The following is a 22,056-nucleotide window of genomic DNA, read 5'->3' on the forward strand; positions in this document are numbered from 1 at the left end:
AGTTTTGATAGTATATAACTGTTCTCTTCAGGCAGATTTGTTCATGTATGTAAAGCCGACAGACAGTAGTATAAGTTATCTTTTTCTACTAATATTTGGTATGTGTTGCTATTTAAAACTCTTATTAAATTGACCTGAAAAAATTACTAAAAATAGGTCATAATTGTTAAGAAAACTTCATTAACTTCTTATACTGAAGTGTTTTTTTTTTTTATTAAATTCTCCAGTATTTTCCAGTTTAATTTGAAATAGATTCAAAAATTATCTTTAATCTTATATAAATCTGTTTCTATAAGATGTTTATTCTGTACATAAATTTATAAATTTTACTTGTGATTGATTATCAAACTAACACACATTATTATGCAGTATTTTATCATTCTATTAAAAAACAAAACATATTAGAGAATAGAAAAAAAAGTTGAACTACATGATTAATTTGATTAAAAAAATAAGTTCTTTAAATATTTTTTTGTTTTTTAATGACATATTTAGAGAAAATTAATAACAATAATTTAAATTTTGCAAATCTCTGTACATAGTTATTCAATTATATTTATACTTTTGAGAATATATTTTTTTGAGGGGGAAATCATCTACCTCTAATGCAACAAGTTGCATTGTAGGTATTTCACTTTCTGGCAGCTTGCTGCCTTGTCCATTACTGATGAAAATACAGAAATAAAGCTTTATAATTTGCTAAATCACAACACAGAGTATTGATAAGGGGTGATTAACTACTTTCTACCATTGCTGAGGATAAACTAGCCACTGTGGTTAATCAGTCAAATTATTCAGTGCATCTCTAACAATGTGTGAAGTTTAATAACTGTTTATTTTTGAAGATGATCCATTAATCAGGTCAAAAACATTAGTATTACTTAAACTTTACCTACTGTTAAAGGTCATTGATTAATTCAATATCATTGCTGTTACCAAATCAAGAACATGTCTTCAAAAGTTTAAAGAAAGTGAATTTTTATTAATTGTTTAAAAAAAAATACACAAGCTTTATTGAAAGTTTGATGTAAATCTTTTAGTTGAATGCTTGTATTTTAATTAATTCTATCATATGAAATGAATTTGTTTTAAACAAATATATTTTGATCTATAACTGCTTTAGTAAGATATTTACATTTCATTAGGTTTTAATCAATTGAAAAATGGACTTATTCAACCTCAAAATTACAAAATATTGTTTGAGTGTTTCAAGTTGCCATGAAGACCCATATGTGAAAACATAAAAACAAAATCCAATCACCATAATTATGATGACTATGGTTTTTTCCTCATTCTTATACATCTTCCTCTATGGAAAATTCTATTTTATATTCTCAATGATGATTACAGTAGTCCAAAAGCACTTAACATTTTATAAGGATATACTACTCAAATACCTTATAAACTGCAGCCAAATTTATTAACAATTTCAAAAGTTTTTGGTCATCTTTAATGACCTTTATCAAGAACAAACGAAAATCGAATGCTGACTGATTTGTATTAACGATAAATGCGTAATGATAAATTATAAGGTATTTGAGTAGTATATCCTTGTTACGATATGCAGTTTACAAAGAGATTAAATATGGCATTTATTGTTAATAGAAATCAGTCATCATTCAATTTCCATTCAATCTTGATAAAGGTCATTAAAGATGACCGAAAATGTTTGAAATTGTTAATAAATTTGGCTGCAGTTTATAAGGTATTTAAGTAGTATATCCTTGTTACGATATGCAGTCTACGAAGAGACTTAACACTTTATTTTATAATTTTGGATTTGCTCTATAAAGCATTTTTTTTTTTTTTTTTTTGTTAAATACCAGGTATTATGCAGAACTTATCTAGCATACTATTTATTCGTCCTTCAAGATCACCAAAAGTGGGATAAGTGGCATATTGGAAATATAGAATGTATGTAAAGCCAGCTGTAGACATTTGATGTTTGCCCAATGCCAAGCAAACACTTGACCTGTACTGAGTACCGAGTAGCGTGAATGATTTACTCGCAAGTAATATTCTGAATTTACCATGAACAACTCCTTGTTGTTATATTGTACCAAATCAAAGGGAACAAATAGGCAATTATTTGGCAATTGGCATATATCAAATGCGTGAAACCAGCTTAATGTATATTTGCCATTCATTCCACATTTATAAATTTGAATGTGTATTTTATGTTAAAAATAATAATACTGTTCTATATTTCCAATATTCTATTTATTTCATTTTTGGTGATCCTGAAGATCTCTACAAACAACTGCCGAGAATGTTAAGATGAATAAACAGTATGCTGGCTAAGTTTCTGCATAATATCTGACATTTACATGATAGCACCAGTTTGTGAATGGCACAAGCATTTTTAGGTTTTTTTTTTCTTTTTTCATTTTAACTTATTTATTGAGACATCTATTAATAATAAAACTGCTCATTTGAATAACTTTAGAAATATAAAAGTTACATTAATTAATATAAAAAGTATTAAAAATGTCATTTTTAAAATAATTACTTTTTTCAATTACCAAGATTTATATTAAAGTTTTGTAAATAAATTTATAAAATTGAAATTTTCTTGTTTAACAGAAAAATAACTCATTAAATAATTTGTACTTTTTTTAGAACCAAACGCCTCTTGCCAAAACGATTCTGCAAAAAGCAATTGAAATATCTCAGCAGTCCGTGTTTTGGCATTGCCGTGCTCTTTTCCAGCTTGCGGTAAGTTCTACTTATTTATTTATCTAGAGCAAATAAGTCCTGCAGATTGCCAGTCCAAAGGATCGTAAGACAAAAAACTAAATCATAAAACAAATTGAATGTAATTTTCTATAAATTTCAATAAGATTAATTAATGAGTTGTGTTCAGAAACATTCATACTGTGATAAAATTCTTTATGATTTAAAAAAACAAAATCTAATTACAGATGTTCATTATAAAAAAGTATAAATACAACATAATAGAAGTAGACTATGGAAGGGATGTGACAAAATTATCACCAGTTGACTTAAGTCATGAAAGTCGTTATAGAAATTTATCAAATTATTCTATCTTTCATAAATGGATTTCTAAACAAAACACAAATTTTTGACTTATCTGTATATAGGTAAACAAGATAAATAGTTAATTCAATTAAACATTTTAAAAATTGATAATATTTTACAGTTTGTTGACATAAAAACAATTATTGAGGCAGAGCGTTAGCGAAGCCTCTTGTGTGGTTTGTAGAATTTAGTTCGTGCTCAAAGATTTGATCAGTGGATTTTGATTAAACTTTGCCATTTTACATTAATTACAATGAGGAATCCAAAAATGTAATAAAAATTGAGGGTTTTCGAGGTACAGTGGGGTCAAAAGGACAATGTCCATGGTTGCTAGCATGAGTGTGTGTGATTTTTATTTTGTTCTTTTTTATGTCAGCAGCAGCAAATGATTGTTGTAGCCTTCTGAAACAATGTTATTGACTTTGCTAGTGCTTCTACTCAATTCTTATTTCACATTTGGACAGAAAACAAACTGTCTAGTTAGAAAAACTAATGTCAACTGACTAGATGGTTTCTTCTCTAAGAATGCGAAGATACTTTTTTGGTGTATTGGTACTAAGAGTGCTACAGTGAGGAATACTTTGAAAAAAATTTGCAGTTAACAAGAGACTAAATTCATGTATGTATGTGTAAAAAGTGGAATTAATAATGTAAGAATACATAATATAATTATAATAATAATTTTCTTTTTCTGTTATATGTGTAATTTTTCATTCTGTATTTTACAATCTCGGTTTTGAGAGAAATAAAAGCATTGTAGCTGCTCCAAAATCATAATTGCAATTGTGCTTCCAATATTGATCTCCTGTAATTATTTAAAAAAATTTTTAAACAACTTTACAATAACAATGATTAAATGTTGAACACTTTCAATAAATTATTGTATAACATTATTTTTTACTTATAAAAAATAAATCAATTTTTATTAGTCATGTATCTCAATGTTCATATTTTGAGTGCTTTTATGAAACTGTTATTGTAACATATTTTTATAATAGTAAAACTTACTTTTGTTAGAGAATTTATTTCATCTTATGAATTACTTTTTAATAAATAATAATAGCAATTATAATTGAACTTAACTGCTTACAAAGTTCCTTTTTTCATCTTAATAATGCATCTGTTTTACTTTATATAGTATAAAAAGAAAAAAAAAATGAGACAAATAATTAAAGTTACTAAATGGCCAATGACAGGAGATTTAAACAAAAATGCTTGGTAAGAAGTGATGAATTATTGTTATGACAGCTATTTAATCTTTTATAAACTATTAATCACTTTTGCACTGTCCATCTGACATATATTACTGTAAGTGGATCAATTTACTGTGCACAATTTTTTAAAAAAATTGCATGCACAGTAAGAGTATTCACAATTTATAGCTCTTTTTGCTTTACTGGCTTTTGCAGCTTTCTTAAAAGTCACAAAAGCATCATCTCTCTTTATGTTGACTTCGTTAGTACAGATTCTACAGCAAAAGCATTTGGTTTAAAGGAAGCTGCTTTAGATCAACACTCACAGATTATTGAGATTCACCAATAGAGGGACTAGTTGTCATATTTTACCAAAATTGAAGAAAATAATTTCCTTAAAAGACAATAATGTTGACCAATAAAATGTCCAATAAAGATAGGTGAGAATTATGATTTTTGTAGTTGGCAATACTGAAAAGTTTTAGGTTTGTTACTTTACTGAATTTACCCAGTCCACATGCATGTTCATGATTCACAGCTTTTGTATAATCCAGCTCTTCTAAATGTGGAAAAAGCTCTCATCATGAATACCCCTAATAATCAAGGAAATTCAAAAATATAAGTTTTAGTTTGCTTTAAGGGAAGGAGTTTTCCTGTGAGTGATGTGACCGTCAATTTTTTTAAAACTGAATTTAATATTTAATGTGTTTCTGTTAAAAAATAAAAAATATTTTAATCCATATGGGTTTTGACAGAATTAGGAAACCACTTTTGGTAAAAGTAACTTGTTCTAAGCTTAAAACACATGGTTTGACTGTATTTTGACTATAATTCAAACGTATTGAAATCTCACTACATGGATGGTGATAAAGTATTAACTTGATATAAAGTAGTTTCAATATTATAAACAAAAATTAAGTCCAAGAAAAATACCATGAAGTGAATTACACCAAAAATATTGAAAAGTGTTGCTTATCAGAAATAATATGAATTACAAACAGATAAACAGATATGAATTATAAACAAATAATGATTTAGTAAATGTATCAGTTAAGCTTACACAGTCCATGTTATGTTTTATATCTTTGCAGTCAGTTATTTTAATGATTCGTTTTTAAAACTGCCAATTTTTTCTTGTGTAATGTAAACATAAATACATGGAAAATAATTAAATTCAAAATAAGATAAGGATTACAATTGGAAATGTTTATCTGATTTATTTATAAATTTTTTTTATTATCTTTTTACTTATTAAATCAAATTTTTAAGTTATATTTACTATTTAAGTATATTTGTGAATTACAGTAGAGCGTCGTTTATCCGAAAGCCAATCAACCGAAACGTCGGTTAACCAGCATTCCAGTCAGCAAATTTAAATTTCCACTAGTGCTATGGCGCTGCAATCTTTGCCTATGTCTTGGGCTACTCCAATATTTTTTTTGTTGGTGTGTGTGTTTTAGCTGGCAGCACTGGCACTTTTGTGTGGTGTTTTTCTGAGGACTGTGTGTCGGGACGTATTTTGTGCTGAATCGAAATCTGTTTCCATCGGGGTACATTAATTTTGGATATGTGAATTTTATACTTGTAACAGATCGTGCTGTAGTTGTTGTACTGTTTGCAAAGGCGAATAAATGTAAATGCGTTGTTCTCAGTGTTTCCGATAAACTTAAAATAATAGATCAGTTGAAGTGTGGTGCTAGTAGATCAAGATTAGCTCGGAAACATGGAGTTGGAAATGCCACAATATTGGAAATTAAAAAGAACAGTGATGCCATTAAAAAAATTACGTTAGGCTTAACATTGATGAAAATTCAATGCAAAGCGACATGCAACAGAGAAAAATTTCAACATGGGATAGGTTAATATATTTTTTCGTACATAATCGGTTATCCGAAAAATAAGTTATCCGAACAACCCCAGTCCCCAATTCATTTGGATAAACAACACTCTGCTGTACTTTGATTATTGGTGTTTTATTTTATGCTTACATTACTTAAAAATTCTCTCGTTTTATGCAATACATTAACAAGATTTTAACTGTAATATATTTTATATTTACGAAGGTCATTCTAAAAGTAAAGAACGTTTGCTTCTCTAGATATTTTTATTTAAGATAATGAAACAAAACTTATTTTACAATACATATGATACCTTAGCTATTTTTCTACATAGTCGCCATACAAATTTAAAAATTTGTCATAGCGTATCATCAGCTTTTCTATGCCTTCTGCACACTCAGTTACAGCCAAGTTTTTGAACCAGTCATTAATGGCCTCTTTCAGTTCGTTGTCACTTCCATAGTGATTCCTGGCCGAAAAAATCCTTCATTTTTGGGAAAAGATCGTAATCACTCAGAGCCAAGTCCAGGATATAAGAAAGATGTTCAAAACCGTCCCACTTAACACGTTCACGGTGTTACGAGGCACATGGGACTCATATGGACATGTCTAGTTAGGGTTACAGACATAATTGCTTGTTTTTCCATGGGGCAGTGCATATGTTTTGATAACATAATTCTACAAACATCATACTTGATATATCGATATTATTTTATTAGGTGCAATAAAATATATTAATTTAATAGTACGAAGTACGGGTGACTCATGTTGACCTGTATTAAAATAAACTACGAGTCATCCGTGACTCTTAACACCCAGCAGCTGCCTAAACGTTTATCTACTAACGTCATGAACATGTTAAACTGCTGAAACAAGTTTTTCGTCAACGCAGCAGCATGCAGACGTGTTATCCTGAAGAAGCACAATGCCTCTGGACAACAATCCCCGCCATTTGTTTCGAACTGAAGCTTCATTCATCACATTACCATAAACCTCAGTTATCTGTCTGTAAATTTTGGTAGGGTGGACTTTTTTAGCATTCAAAAAGCATATTACACTATGAACCTCTCACTTGGCAGGATCTTTAATTTTGTCACACATTTCAAAGTCACACTGTAAACAGTAAATGATCATTGTGGGTGGCTTGCTGTTAACATCAGATTGGTGCAAAAAAATGGGAAGGTCCATGACATGGCAGTGGGGTGGTGGGGAAAACTGCATGGCTTGTCAGATCAAAACGTTTTTTTCTTTTAGAATGATCCTCATACAACAGTGATGAAATGACACAATAGTAAGTGCAGTGAAACCTCTCATTTGTGACCATTTTCGAGGAAAATCAAAAGTGATCACATATGGGAGATGGACACAAAACAGAGACTGTCATTTATAACTTATTTTAACATGCAAATTCTGTAATACTGTAACAACTTGCAAAAACAATAAGAATATTTATTGAAAAAGTCTAAAACTATACACGTAAATACCCCAAATCCATCTTGGTAACAACATACCACAACTCGTGTGCATTTCAAATTACTTTGAATCTCTATACTGTACTTAATTGTTTGTTTTGTTTTCCTTATGGAATACCTGATGTTCATTACAAATGAACAAAAGTATTTGTATACATAACTATTTTTATTCCTTTTACTGGTTTTGGGTATTTGTGTGTTTAGTTTTATTCCAAACAGCCAGTTTTGAAGTGATGAATGTTTTAAGATATTTTAAGCAAGTAAACAAAAGACTATGTTTTGATAGATGTCTGTTTTGTTAATGATAAAGATGTTGATCAGTCGAAAGTTTTTGAACATTATTAATATCTTGATTTAGTTGATCATCCATAATTTGGATATCTGAGTTCAAACTTTTCATCAGCCAATCAGACACTTATAATTCCAATAACCATCTTTTGTTTAATATTTCTTATATATTTGCATTATATATAATCATCTATCATTAAGGATATTGATTTTCAGTTTTAAGATTAGATAAATATTATGTTTAAACTCCACACCAAGTATTATATAATAATAGCTACACACAGTTTGAGACAGTGTTAAAATCTTTTTTTTATAACACAAGTACTTTTAACAACACAAAATCATCATCAACAGGTTAACGAACATCTCAAATTTTGAATCACTATTTGAAATTTGAGAACTAGCTAATACTGTAATTTTTCAAATAAATGAACTATAATTGGTTATTATTACTTAAACATATTTTAATCCCGAAGATGTAATGCTGAAAATCTTTAATAGAGGAACAGGTACGGAAGAACAAGACAATTCAAAAGTTGAATTATATGCCAAAATTGAATCATACATGCAACTGTAAACAAAATTGTACATCATAAACAGAATGTAAACAACTACAAATTCTAACACAAATTCTTAATAAATAATGCTTTCATCGGGCTACATTACTTCAGATATTTAAGGACATTCGCAGAACATCTCAGATATTTGAAATAATGTGGCCCGACAAAGACTTTTGAATGAGGTTGAAAATGTTATTTACTAAAGAACCTGTACTGGAGGTTATAGAAAGCTTCATAAATGTAACTTGTGTTCTAGAATATATTTCTTTAATCTCTTAATATGAAAACTTATTATTTGATGTTTTGTGTTAATTGTACTCTAGAGCAGTGATTCTCAAAGTGGGGGTCGCAGAAAAATCGACGACATCAGTTTTTTTCAAATATTTTATAAATTTACTATGGACTCATATTTAGAAATAGTAAAAATAAAAAATAAATCAAATAATTTTTACTTAAATAAATTGCACATATAAATAATAAAAACAATATAAATATTTTAATACGAGCCTGAATATAACATTAAAAAATTTGTGCTTTATTGGGGAATCCCCCGAGCTTCCACTCCCCGCCTAAACTATGATAGAACAACACTGTCATTTGGAATGGTGTTCGCTAGCAGCACTGCATCTGTAAGCATGTCAAGATAGAAATATTTATATTCCATACAAAAAGTGCTCACTAACTAAACATTTCCATAGTATTTTATTGCCATAATATATCAAAATAAATGTAAGTAAAGTACTTTTATTTATTTATTTTTATTAGAAAAATTCCCACTTTTGAAGAAATAACATGATAAATAATTTAACAGTTAAATTAAGTGGGGCAGTTAAATTTTAACTGACCCACGTGGGATGCAGTGGATAGCTTGGTAATGCAAGTGTTAACTCTTTCAGGGACAAGGTTTGCAAGAGGAAAAAAGCTTACAGGGGCAGTAACGAAAACAAAATCACAATGTACAAACACCATTAACATTTCTTGGTTAAGTTCAAAATTGAATCTGTGAGCTCAAATACATTTCGAAACATCCACTACTATCTATTAGATGGCATTGCTAGTATGATTCCATGATTTTACCGCTTAAAATAAAATTACACAATAAAACATATGTGGTCTAAATTTTAGACCACCATCCTTGAAAGAGTTAATAATGAACAACCTATGCTAAAATACCTGTAATAACATCTTAAATAAAATTAATATAGCTCCACACAAAAAAAGAACTTTGTTTAATAATAATTTAAATTGATTTTTAAAACATTTAAATTTATTTTAGAAATTATTGCTGAAATATGGATAAATGGTTGAAAAGGAAAGTTATGAGTGTAGATGCAAAAGATCTTGCAGAGGCGGAAAGCAGTAAAATAAACAGAAATGGAATCAGCATTGGGACCAGCTCATGAAAAAAAAAGAGAACGTTTAATGAATCGTATTTACAATATGGATTTACATTTTCTGCCAGTACACATGACGAACAACTACCTTTATGCTTATTATGTAATGGTATTTTGGCGGCTGAAAGCATGAAGCCTTCTAAATTACTGAGGCATTTCAACATGAAACATGCTGCTTATTCCAAAAAAAAACCTATAGAATATTTTCAAAGTTTATTAAAGTCATCAAATCAAAGCAAATGTTTGTTAGAAAAGTATGACTTTACTCAGGAAGAATATCTTTTAGCATCTTACCAAGCATCATATCTAATAGCAAAAGCTAAAAAACCATATACAATTGGAGAAGAACTTGTTTTACCTACTGCAGTACAAATTACAGAAACCATTCATGGAAAAAAGTATGCAGATGAATTGGGTTTGCAAATTGTGTTTTGTCAGACATATTCAAGAAACTAAATGAACTGAATATGTCCCTGCAAGGTGAGAACACGAACATATTAATTTTGTATGATAAAATTTATGTGTTTATGAAGAAGATAAACTTATGGAAATCAAGTGTGGAAAGTGGCATGTTCACAATGTTTTCAAGTACATATGATTATATCACATAAAATAATTTGGACAATATTTTAATTAAGAAAATCATAATTGATCATTTGTCATATATGGAAGAGCAATTTTAAAATATTTTTTATCAGATTTCAATACTGAACAGTTTATCCAGGTGCAAAAACCATTCCTTGTAGAAATGGAACAAGTGAAACATCTCCCATTAAGTGACCAAGAAGAATTTGCCGAATTTAGTTGTAATACAAAACTTAAAACCAAGTTTAGTAAGCAAACATTGAATTCTTTTTGGCTTAGTGTGAAAACAGAGTATCCACTATGCGCTGAATTAGCATAGGTAGTTCTCTTACCATTTGTAACCACTTATTTATGCAAAAAGGCATTTTCAGTAATGACCAACATCAAAACAAAGCAGCGCTCTCGTCTTAGCAACATAGAAAATGCTATGAGACCTGCACTGACCGATACTAAACCCAGATTTAATTTATTGCGCCAAAATAAGCAGGCTCATCCATCACATTAAATTTAATTTAAAATATGTTTAGTAAACTCAATTAGTTAGTTAAGTTAATGTCAAAACATATACATAGAACATTTTGTTCAAAGATGTACCAAAGATAAGTTATTAATTTTTACTGATATTAAAAATAAATCTGCTATTAAAATTATGAGTGTTTCAATGCAATTAAACAAAAGAAATTAACTCCTGAATTTAAATTAACCCCCCTCTGGGATGTTTTTCTACACATATCCATTCTTTGGGGGGGTCCTTTGAAATTTTTAAGTGCAAAAGGGGGTCACGGACCAAAAAGTTTGAGAAACACTGCTCTAGTGCAACGAGGCTCTATACTTCCTATAAATTAATCGTGACATGTCTCATAATTTATTTTAAAGATTTAAAGAGAAAACTTAGAATCAGATACATTCTACTTTGCAAATGTTATCCAAATGAGTGTTTCTGACAAGAGTAATGCAATGCTTTGGACAGCTTTCTCTGACTTTATACGGACTTGTAAATGCTACAAACCATCCGTCGTGAATATTCATGAAATATAGAAATAAAATTGCGGATTCATGACGGGTCTTATGTAAATGCTATCAAAAGCAGTTTCATTATTATAATAAAAATACTGAATATTTCTGAATAATAATAAGTTATTAAATTAATTTAAAAATTTATTATAGACTGATAAACTTGCTATCTCATAATTTTAATAATTATAATTAATTAATCAGTTCAGAGTAACTTGTGAAAACTGAGCAAGAATTTTTAATTTGAGACAGCCAATTTGATAATCCAAAGAAAGCTATATGAGACACCAGTTATTATAATTATAGATACTAATATACAATAAAGTTTTTTATTTTATTATCTTGAGTGTAATGTATGATTGTCTGGAACTAGTTATAATAATAGAATTGATTATATTACAGTTTGAAATATTTCTTAACAGCACATTCATGCAGGAGAAAAGGATTACGTTCAAGCTTGTAACGTGCTTGGCGTGGGTGCAGAATATGCCCAGTTATCGGGTGCACAATATACTCGTATTTTGTTTCTGTTGAGTAAAGGAATGGTGAGTTATTTTTCTAACTACAAATCGTTATTATATGGTACTAAGTAATTTAAATCCAAAAATTTCTAAACTAAAGAAAATTTTTATTTACGTAGTTGCTGATGATCGACAGGAAATTTCAAGAAGTTCATCAAGTATTGACATTAGCAGGCCAATTAGTTGAACAATGGCAAGGCAGTAGCCATCAAAAAGAAGCATTAAAAGTCTTTTTTCTTGTATTACAAGTTTGTCATTATCTTACTGCTGGACAGGTATATATTGCATTTATCACTATAATTATATTCCTGTTATTTATTATATTATATTAAATGAATTATAAGTTGTAATAGTTATATTATGTATAGAGATAGGACATCTAAGCGCTAAAAATCACATAGTTATAAAGTTTAGAATTTTTAGTGCCTAGATGACATAGCTAAAAATTTATATACAATGTTGTTTGTCATGGTGGATTAGTTTCAGAAATGATTTCGATGGGGAAAACTCATTTTCATTGTACACAATTGTTATGAGTGTGAAAGTTTTATAGCTGTTTTGAAAGTTTATGGTTAGTAGACGTGTGGTTATGTCTTAATGAAATGATATGTAGTTGTGAATAGGAAAGAATGAAGTGAATACGGAAGAATCACCAATCTTAATTAATTTTAAATGGTGTTGTAATAAGAGAAGTCTATAATACGTAAAATAGATTAGTAAAAAATAATGGAAGAAGTAACTCAAGCAGGAATGACAAACCTATGACACATGCCCAAAGTGGCATGCTAGAAGAATTTGGGACTTGACAGATCATACAATTTTGTTTATTTTTTACTATGTATTTTCATAGATACTAAAGCTCTTGCATGTAAAAATGTTCTTATAAGCTTCATATGTTTATTTTGGCATGCAGATTTAAAAAGGTTTGCCATCCCTGAACTAGAACGATGACAAGAATAAATTGAAAAAGTAATGCCAAATAAAAAAGGCAGTGGTAACAAAAAGATGATGATAAAAAAAATTACAACACAAACACAAAAGATAGCAAAAGCTCTTTGCCAAGTGAGCTGCTATATTATAATCTTAGGAAGGATTATTCAAAAAGTTTTATATATTATATTTTCATTGAATGCATTCTTATTCTAAGTATTTTACTTTCCTGGCTGTTATGTATAACAGAGGGGAAGAATAGTGACTGGCAAAAAGTAACCTCCAAGATTTTTATATTTTTGGATTCAAAGAGCCTTGAAACATTGAGAAATGCAAAAAATTTGGAGGTTTTTTCTGTATATGGATGTTAATGTTTGTGTGGTGGGCAGAGGCACAATTTTGTTCATCCATTTTGAAGCTTAATAACACCTGTGCCTTTTGTCAAAAATTTCCAAAATTTTTCAGGGAGTTTGTGTATTAGGGCACCAATGCTGTTAAAGTTTGGTGTTTAAAGATTGAAGAGCTAGAGATAGAGAGGGATTACATGTCGCATCTCGAGTGGGGTTGGACATAAGGAAGATTATACTTGTTATTAGCGTCTACAATTTTTTATGAAATTCATCTCTGCCCTCGAAATTAAGCTTTTTGCCATTTTGTAATACAATATAAAAAGTTTTTTAAATAAACTCTTGTAACAGATGCTGCCAAACAAAATTTTAACTTTTTTGCCGTGAAAGTTATGCAACTCACTGCTGGATTATTTTCTTTCTCAAAATCATTTCCATAAAAATGATTGTCACAGTATATATATTACATTCACATCATAACAACTATAGTCATCATTGTTAAAATTGTTTCTGTTATATTTTAAATATACAAAAAATAGATATTTTTTTGTTTACATGTCCTAAAGTTCTTGGTTCTTTGGTTTCTATTCAAATTTTGAAAATTTGACTCTTGCAAAAAGAAATAGGTCACACATCCATGAGTCAGTTTAATGCATTACATAATTTTTATATTATGTAGCTTCATTTTATTTAATATTTTAGTTTAATTGTAATTTGTTGTTTCTACCTTATAATAACTAAAATGAAGATAGATTTGAAGCAGAAAAATTTATTAGAGAAAGACAACATTATTCAAAATGAAAAGTTGACTATAATTTTGATAATGATGATGATAATTTCATTGCATTTAGCTTAAAACCAAATTTGATTGATGATAAATCTGACTCCAATGAGATTGCACAAACAATCCCAGATTCCAGTTTTTGAGATTACAGTAGAGCGTCGTTTATCCGAAGGAATTTCAGTCAACAAATTTAAATTTTCGCCAGTGCTATGGCACTGTAATCTTTGGCTATGTCTTCGGCTACTCAAATATTTTACACGTTTTTGATACTAAATTAACTTCTGAAGTATAATTTTTTATTATTTTTATATTTTTCAATATATTTATTTTGTTTGTACAAAATAAAAAAAATAATTTTTAACGATACAATAGTCTTCGTTAGGCTTAACATCGACGAAAATTCAACGCGAAGCGACATGCAACGGAGAAAAATTTCAACACAGGATAAATTAATATATTTTTTCGTACATAATTGGTTATCCGAAAAATAAGTTATCCAACAATCCCAGTCCCCAATTGATTCGGATAAACGTCGCTCTACTGTATGTACAAACATAAAAATACTAAACCCGATAGTTATATATTAAAGCCAAACGATTGGCGGATTATATTGGGCTATATTACTACTATTATTATTAATTAAATGCTAAGTAATTTGGCACAAGAGGCAAGTGTTAGGTGCCATCTCTTGTGAAATTTAATAATTGTAATTAAATTAATATTTTAATGATTAATTCAGAAGCTTCTGGAAGAAAAGAATTGGCCTTACCATGCAGTCGTTATGCCAGTCATGCTACCTGGACCTTGGGTAACCAAGTATGCTTGTATCCAAATTAATAAGTTGTAGAAGCGAGGATCGGATGAAGGTCCGGATAGTGTAACTGGCAATGCAACTGTGTGGTAAACAGGAGTTGCAGTTTTGACAGGTTCGAGTCCTCCTTTGGGCCGATTCTTTTCTTAAGATTTTTCTTAAATTTAGCAAGAGATGGCACCTAACACTTGCCTCTAGTGCCAAATTACTTAGCATTTAATTAATAATAGTAGTAGTAATATAGCCTGATATAATCTGGCCATCGTTTGGCTTTTGATAGTATGTTCCAAAAGGAGTGATCTGCCACAGAATTTGATTTTGATGCTAAAATTCAAATAGAGATTTGAATTAAAATAAATGTAATTTCTTCATATAACCTGCAGAAAATTACTAAAATGAAAATAAAATGTCACAGAATTCAAACCTCCCAAGCTGCTGTCATCAAAAACACGTCACTTGACCCACAGTTAATTTAGGATTGTTATCTAATTGTTGTTTACTCAAAAATTTATTTTACTACTGTCTTCTACTTTGAAAGTTATTTAATAATAATTTAAATTACGTACAAGTATTACTTTAATTAAAGTAAAAAGCACTTTTTACATTTTGCAATTTGCCATTTTGATGTATTTGCTTTGCCGTTTAATGACATCGTCTTTAGTTTCAATTTCATTAGCAAAATATCAGAAAGTAATGCCATTGTGTGTAAACAAAACAAAATGTTACACAGTCTTGCTAGAGATATCATTTTATGTAAATGTATATAATTAATTCCAGAAATTCCTTAAATCCAATACAAAATGGAACACTTCACTGTATTATTTATTTTATTTTGTATTTGATATCATTGATTTTTAATAATATTTTCTATATTTCATTTAATATGTTTATGCTCCTGCGCATGTGACTTGATACGTAAATTTGTATTTTTCGAACACTTATAATTTCGAATTCGCTTTCTATTCCATTTATTAAGTTCTGTTCTAGAACCCAAAGATGGCCATTATACATGGTTGAAAACATTCGTTCCTTTAATAAACATTCCATTTTTTACTGGATTTAAGGTTTTTTTCAAATTAATTTTAGTAATTACATCCAGTTTTTGTATATAATTATTTTATCCATCAAAATTCACTTTATAACAGTAAAAAAGAGCAAGCGTTTAATCCTACTTACATTAAAATTACAAGTTAGTTTCCTTATTATCTATGAAACTGACCTAAACACTCATCATAAATGATTTTGAAAACTTCACCTTTCATTGGATAGAGTATTAATGTATAAAAGTAATAACAAATGCAAAATAGCTCAGAAAAATTAGGTAGGAAAATACACGAATATATATTTGAATATATAGTTAAAATTATTGATTACATTATATTTTGCTGTTGTCTAGTTTAATTTACTCTTTCATTGAGATTAATATAATTGGACATGAACATTTTTACATCTGATTTCATGAAATTGTTTAGAGAAATATTTCTGAGTCAATAAAATCTCAGAGTTTTTTTTGTTCTGGAAGATTAAAAATATTTTGATAAATAATTAGCATATTTAATTTAATCAAAAGTATATCAGACATTGATTTATTTGGATTTACACAGCCCATATTCATTCAGTTCATGGATAGAAAGATCTTGATAAATGAATAAGACATTAATCAATTGCCAAACGATCGCCTAAATATCGGTCTATAACACGGCTAATTAAATGATTTGGCAATTGATTATATATTACTCGGGCTGTGAGTTGATGTTATTTATGAATAAGACATTGTTCACCCTTGTTATTGAAAACATATACAAATAAAAAGTAGGAGATAAACCACTTACAGGAAGAATTTAAAAATTTTTTATCTATGTTTTACTAGGTAAAGAGTGTAAAACCGTGTCTCAAGCAATTACAGCAAGGAATACAAACAATTACATCGCTGCATGCTGATGAAGGTAGGCAAAGTAAATAAAATCATTTATGTTATCATTTTATGTTCTTCTAATATTTAATTCTCGCATTCTACTAAAATGCATAATTTACATGTTATGTCAAAATTATATTTAATTAAATGGAAAAAGCATTCATATTTTAAGTGTATTATTTATTTTATTTTATTTTTTTTTTTGTGATAACAATAGACTGCAAGTCAAAATCTTATTTAAATAATATTCCACCTATGAAACATGTTTTTGAGTTAACACTTAAATGTACATAAAAATTTAACATAATTTTGATATAATTAAATGTGTGTGTATGTGTGATAGTTATACCTTGTATAACTAGCACACATGCAGTATGAATATCTTCCAACAGATTATTTTTATTTCATATACATATATTATGTATCTGTTGTGATGTCAAATATACAGTGGTGCCTTGTACTTTGAATTTAACTCGTTCCAGGAGGCCTTTTGAAGTCCAAATAAATTTTTCCATTAGAAATAATGAAAAGCAAATTAATCCATTTCCAGACTCTAAACAATACTCATTTCAATAAACTTAAAATGGCAAATACATGATTTAAGGTAAAAGTAAGACAATTAAATGCCCTATTAATAAATTAAAACACAGAAACAATAAATAAAATGCCTAAATACTGTATAATGAAATGAAAATTGTGTTTATTGATCACACAGTCGACTTAGGCATATTAAGCAGAGCACCAGATACTGCTTTCCTGCTACACAATAAGTTCCTTTTTCATCTCAATCGTCAATACTACAATTTTCTTCTTAAGCCTTGTTGCTTCCACACACTTTTCTAATGTCATGGTTAATAAGTAAAGATTATATTGGGTTTAACAGAAAGTTTTTGGCATATCTTTAACAGCTGTCCTTACTTAACACAGATGCGATTTAATTGTAACAGTTGTGAGATTGTATTCTTTGTTTAGAAACTGATTTGAAACTTTTACTTCATATTTTGTTTGAATAAAATCAAGTTTAAATGTCTTCAGATAAAAAAAGATATAATATTGAACACAGTTTAAAAAAATTTGTAATGTGTATGAGGAAGATGTTCCTAAACTTTAAACATGTCAAATGTGGTTTTAAAAGGTCCATTCAGGAAATTTTGAATTAAAGAATTCAAAATGTATGGGGTGCCCAACAGCTGTCAACAAAGAAAAATTGTTAAAAATTGGCAAATAACATTATTTTTGGTGTGTTTGGTTACACATATTAAGTGAAAAAGCACTGAAAACATAAGAGAGCGAGAGACAACTTGGGTGCACAACAGATGGCATTATGCTTTGAGCAGTTTTTTTTTTTGTGTGTGCACAGTTTGAACTTTGAAGTATTATTTGAATTTCAAGGCAAATTTTTGTCAAATTTAGCACTCAGAGTTAGTCATTTGAAGTATGCAGTACCACTGTATCAAAAATTTATCAAAATATTGAATATGCTTAATATTAAACATTTGAAACCATATATAACGTAACAAAAGCAAATAGTATTTGTATGAATTGGAGTTTGAAACATTTTTTACTGTCAACCTTTTATTGACCTCCCTCTTTTTTATTGCTAACATATATTATAATAATAATTATTATAAATAGATGATTAAATTTGCTGAACCTATAATAATCCACATATTGTTTACATAGAAAAGATTTACAGTGTGCAAATTTACAACATCCTGAAATGTCATGTACATAACCAACCTATTGGACTAATAATTTTCAACCAACCTCAGAAAATGCCTTATTGACCCCAGAGGACAATATCAACTGTTTTGAAGATCTTTGATATACTTTAAATGAAGCTAGTTGATTGAAAATTATTAGTCCAATGGGTTGGTTATGTACACGACAGTTCAGGATGTTGTAAATTTGCAAGCTATGTAGATCTTTTATATGGAAACGATATGTAGATTGATATAAGTTCAGCAGATTTATTTATCTATTTATAATCATTATTATTAATTATATTAGCAAAAAAAAGAAGAGGAATGTCAATGAAAGGTCAAAGAATTCTTAAAGGGGTCGACAGTCAAAAAGTTTTGGACCCCTGATTTATACAATAGTATTGACTTTTGTTATGTTTAATATTAAAGATTTGAAACCATATATAACATATTGAATATTTGTTACTTATATCAATACACATTATTGATATAATTAAATCATTGTGTATTTGCTTTATATACTTACTGTGTGTCTAAATGTGTAAAATAGTTATATTCAACTTCTTCAAAACAGTGCCACTTTAAAATCTCTATCATTACTATTTAATTAAGTTTGACTAATTGAAGACAAACAAGGATATCAGATTTTAAAATTTAAAACAAGGACAATTTCAAAACTATTACTGTTAAAATTAAAATTACCAATCTTAATAATCAAAATAGTTATTATTTTTTATTTAAAATTTATATAAAAGATAATAATAATAATAAAATAAACAATCTGATAGTACAGGAATGTCTGTAATGCAGTTTTTATTGGGCATGGCCTTGAGCAGTTTGTTTGCACATAGGAGATGCTTACTAATCAAGTTTATTTGGATAATAATTTTAATTATCTTGTTATGACTGGTGTATGCCATACATAATGAAAAAACTATAAAATTATATTTGGTATAAACTTGTGTTTGTAATTTTATTTTAATTTAATTAGATTAAATCTTATTGGAAAGACTTTTGTTAAATGCATACTATTTGGTTAATTAATCTAAGTAAATATAGTATTTAAATTTCGTAAATAATTTTCCCTTAATTCGGTAGAATTAATTGTTTTCCTTAGAAGTGATTCCTGCTAGTCACGGTGATATGTTTCAGTGGATGCCGAAAGAACATATGTGCGTTCTTGTGTACCTGGTAAGTAAAATATGGTCACAGTAATGACTCATACATCTTGCATATTAATATTAATAAATTAGGAATGACTATTTAGGTAACAGTTCTTCATTCAATGCAAGCTGGTTATATGGATAAAGCTCAGAAATACACTGATAAAGCTCTGATGCAGATTGAAAAATTAAAAAGTAAGTGTGTCAGTTTAATTTTATACTCGCTCTGCATGTGTATAAAATATTTCATATTCGACAAGCATTCTAGGATCGTAAATCACTTGCCAAATTACAATATCAATGACAGCAGCGTAATTTATGACATCATCAAAAAATAAACAATTATAATTTATTACTGTTTATCTGCTTCTATAAATGTATTTATAATTACTATTGCTGTTATAACTGATACTAAGTACACAACAAAAAGCAGAATATCTTTCAAAGATATGCTACAAGATTTTTTTAACTTAGATGAGTTTTTAAGTCTTAAAAATGTCTAATTTAAGTTAATTTTTACAGGAGAACACTTCATATTTTTTACCTGTTGGTAAAGATTCATTATGTTTAAATTTACTTTACTTGGAAATTAATTAAAATTTCAAGATTATTTAAAGTTTGAAAAAGTTATGTAATTTCTCATTCTAAATATAAAAATCTTGAAAAATATTTGTTTTGTATAATATTTTAAGTACCTAAATATATTATTGTGATAATCAGTTTATTTAAAATATTTTAATAACTTGTCTTCTTGTCTTTAAATGATGGACAACCATAATAAACTCTAGCAGAAATGTTTAATGAAATATATGAATGTCTTCAGCCATATCAAATTTGACATTTGAATGTCCTATCATCCTAAATAAACATAGAATTTGACATCCAAATATATATAAGTTTATGATATTTGATCTAAAGGTGGCCTATTAATGAGGCCGAAAATATTTGTCAGTTTCATTAAACAGTCATCTCAAGTTTATTATGGTTGTCTTCTTGCCATATAGTATTATCTTCTGGTTTACGAAAAGTTTTTGAGCAGTATCTATTTTTAAAAAATTATTTATATAATTGTATAACTTTGATTCATTTTGCAAATGAGAAAGTAAAGTAGATAATAAATTTTTAATATAATTCCAAAATAATTTTGGATAACATTTTTAAGACAGTAATGCTTACCTTATATTTCAGTGGTCGACAGCCATCCAATATTACATTCTTTTCAATTACTCTTACTTGAACATATTGCAATGTGCAGATTAGTAATGGGAAACAAAACGCTGGCCATACAAGAAGTAGGATATTTTTATTTATTTTATATTTTGAATTTGTAGTTGTTAAAGATTCAGATATTTTGTAGGCATCTCAAGCTCTCCAAATTTGTAGGCAAGAACCACGTCTGTTTTTGCGTCACAAACCACAAGTTCATGCTTTATTGGTAAATTATAATTACAGTTTTTAATATATTGATATTATCCTATTTCATTATTAATATTAGTTTCCTTGAAAGGGTTTATACGCCATGTCAATGAATTGTATGGAAGCGGCGGAAGCACAGTTTAGCACAGTGGTTCGGGTAAGTTGTCTTAAATAAAAGTTAACGGCAGTATCATTTTCATATAAAACTTTTCTCTAATAGTGCAATGGCTCTATAGAACTTCAAATATTAGCTAACTTAAATTTGGCCATTGTGTATTTGAGAAGCAAACGAGACAAAGAATTATTAGAATTATTGACTCGACTCAATCCGGAAACCTTGCCTATAGTGTAAGTGTGTTTATAATGATATTAGAGAGACCAAAATATAATTTTTGAAATAATTTGTATTTTAGTTCACACAGTTTACGGGCAGCAGCCTATTATGTTCATGGTTTAAACGCATTTTTCCAAGCTCGTTACAATGATGCAAAGTATGTTAAATCTTTTGGGTTTTAATTTTTATTTACCCATAGCATTCAATATTTATGAGTTTAACTTTTAAAGGCGTTACTTACGAGAGACTTTAAAGATGGCCAATGCGGAAGATCTGAATCGCTTAACTTCGTGCTCTCTTGTCCTCTTAGGTCATATATTCTTCTCTTTAGGAAATAGCAGAGTGAGTTCATTTTTGCTAATTTTTTGATATAAATAAGTACTTTTTCATTAAAAGAAATGCATTTTAGGAAAGTATGAATATGGTGACCCCAGCTATGCAACTTGCAAGTAAAATTCCCGACGTTCACGTTCAGTTATGGGCCTCTGCACTGTTAAAAGGTCAGGACGTATGATTTGTATAATTACCAAAGAGATCTAAACACTATAATTTAATGCTTTTCAATATATTTAGACTTGTACAGAATTTGTGCCGACCCATTACGAGAACAAGAAGCCATTCAGACACACACTTCGTTTTCTCAGTTACTACTTAAAGATCATTTTCAAGCATCTCAACTTCCAGAACACTGTCTAATTCAGGTAGGATGCAAATTTTTATTTTAATAGTAAGTCAAAATTCCATAAATG

General features: G+C 28.6%; 1 protein-coding gene across 1 annotated transcript in view; it reads left to right on the forward strand.

The window, feature by feature from the left end:
* The window catches only part of LOC111613698 (MAU2 chromatid cohesion factor homolog), a 34,091-nt gene that overhangs the window by 11,746 nt on the left and 289 nt on the right, over window positions 1–22,056 (forward strand). Inside the window, exons 5-18 of the mRNA XM_023355041.1 lie at window positions 2,620–2,715; window positions 11,806–11,928; window positions 12,024–12,179; window positions 16,647–16,722; window positions 19,512–19,585; window positions 19,662–19,752; window positions 20,746–20,849; window positions 20,915–20,992; window positions 21,065–21,130; window positions 21,194–21,321; window positions 21,387–21,464; window positions 21,538–21,649; window positions 21,717–21,807; window positions 21,881–22,008. Coding sequence (XP_023210809.1) covers window positions 2,620–2,715; window positions 11,806–11,928; window positions 12,024–12,179; window positions 16,647–16,722; window positions 19,512–19,585; window positions 19,662–19,752; window positions 20,746–20,849; window positions 20,915–20,992; window positions 21,065–21,130; window positions 21,194–21,321; window positions 21,387–21,464; window positions 21,538–21,649; window positions 21,717–21,807; window positions 21,881–22,008 — 1,401 coding nt within the window. The remainder of the gene's footprint in view (window positions 1–2,619; window positions 2,716–11,805; window positions 11,929–12,023; window positions 12,180–16,646; window positions 16,723–19,511; window positions 19,586–19,661; window positions 19,753–20,745; window positions 20,850–20,914; window positions 20,993–21,064; window positions 21,131–21,193; window positions 21,322–21,386; window positions 21,465–21,537; window positions 21,650–21,716; window positions 21,808–21,880; window positions 22,009–22,056) is intronic.

The sequence above is a fragment of the Centruroides sculpturatus genome, unplaced genomic scaffold (genome assembly GCF_000671375.1).
Source record: "Centruroides sculpturatus isolate CEXI.00-Female unplaced genomic scaffold, Cexi_2.0 scaffold2034, whole genome shotgun sequence".
Classification (NCBI taxonomy): Eukaryota; Metazoa; Arthropoda; class Arachnida; order Scorpiones; family Buthidae; genus Centruroides; species Centruroides sculpturatus.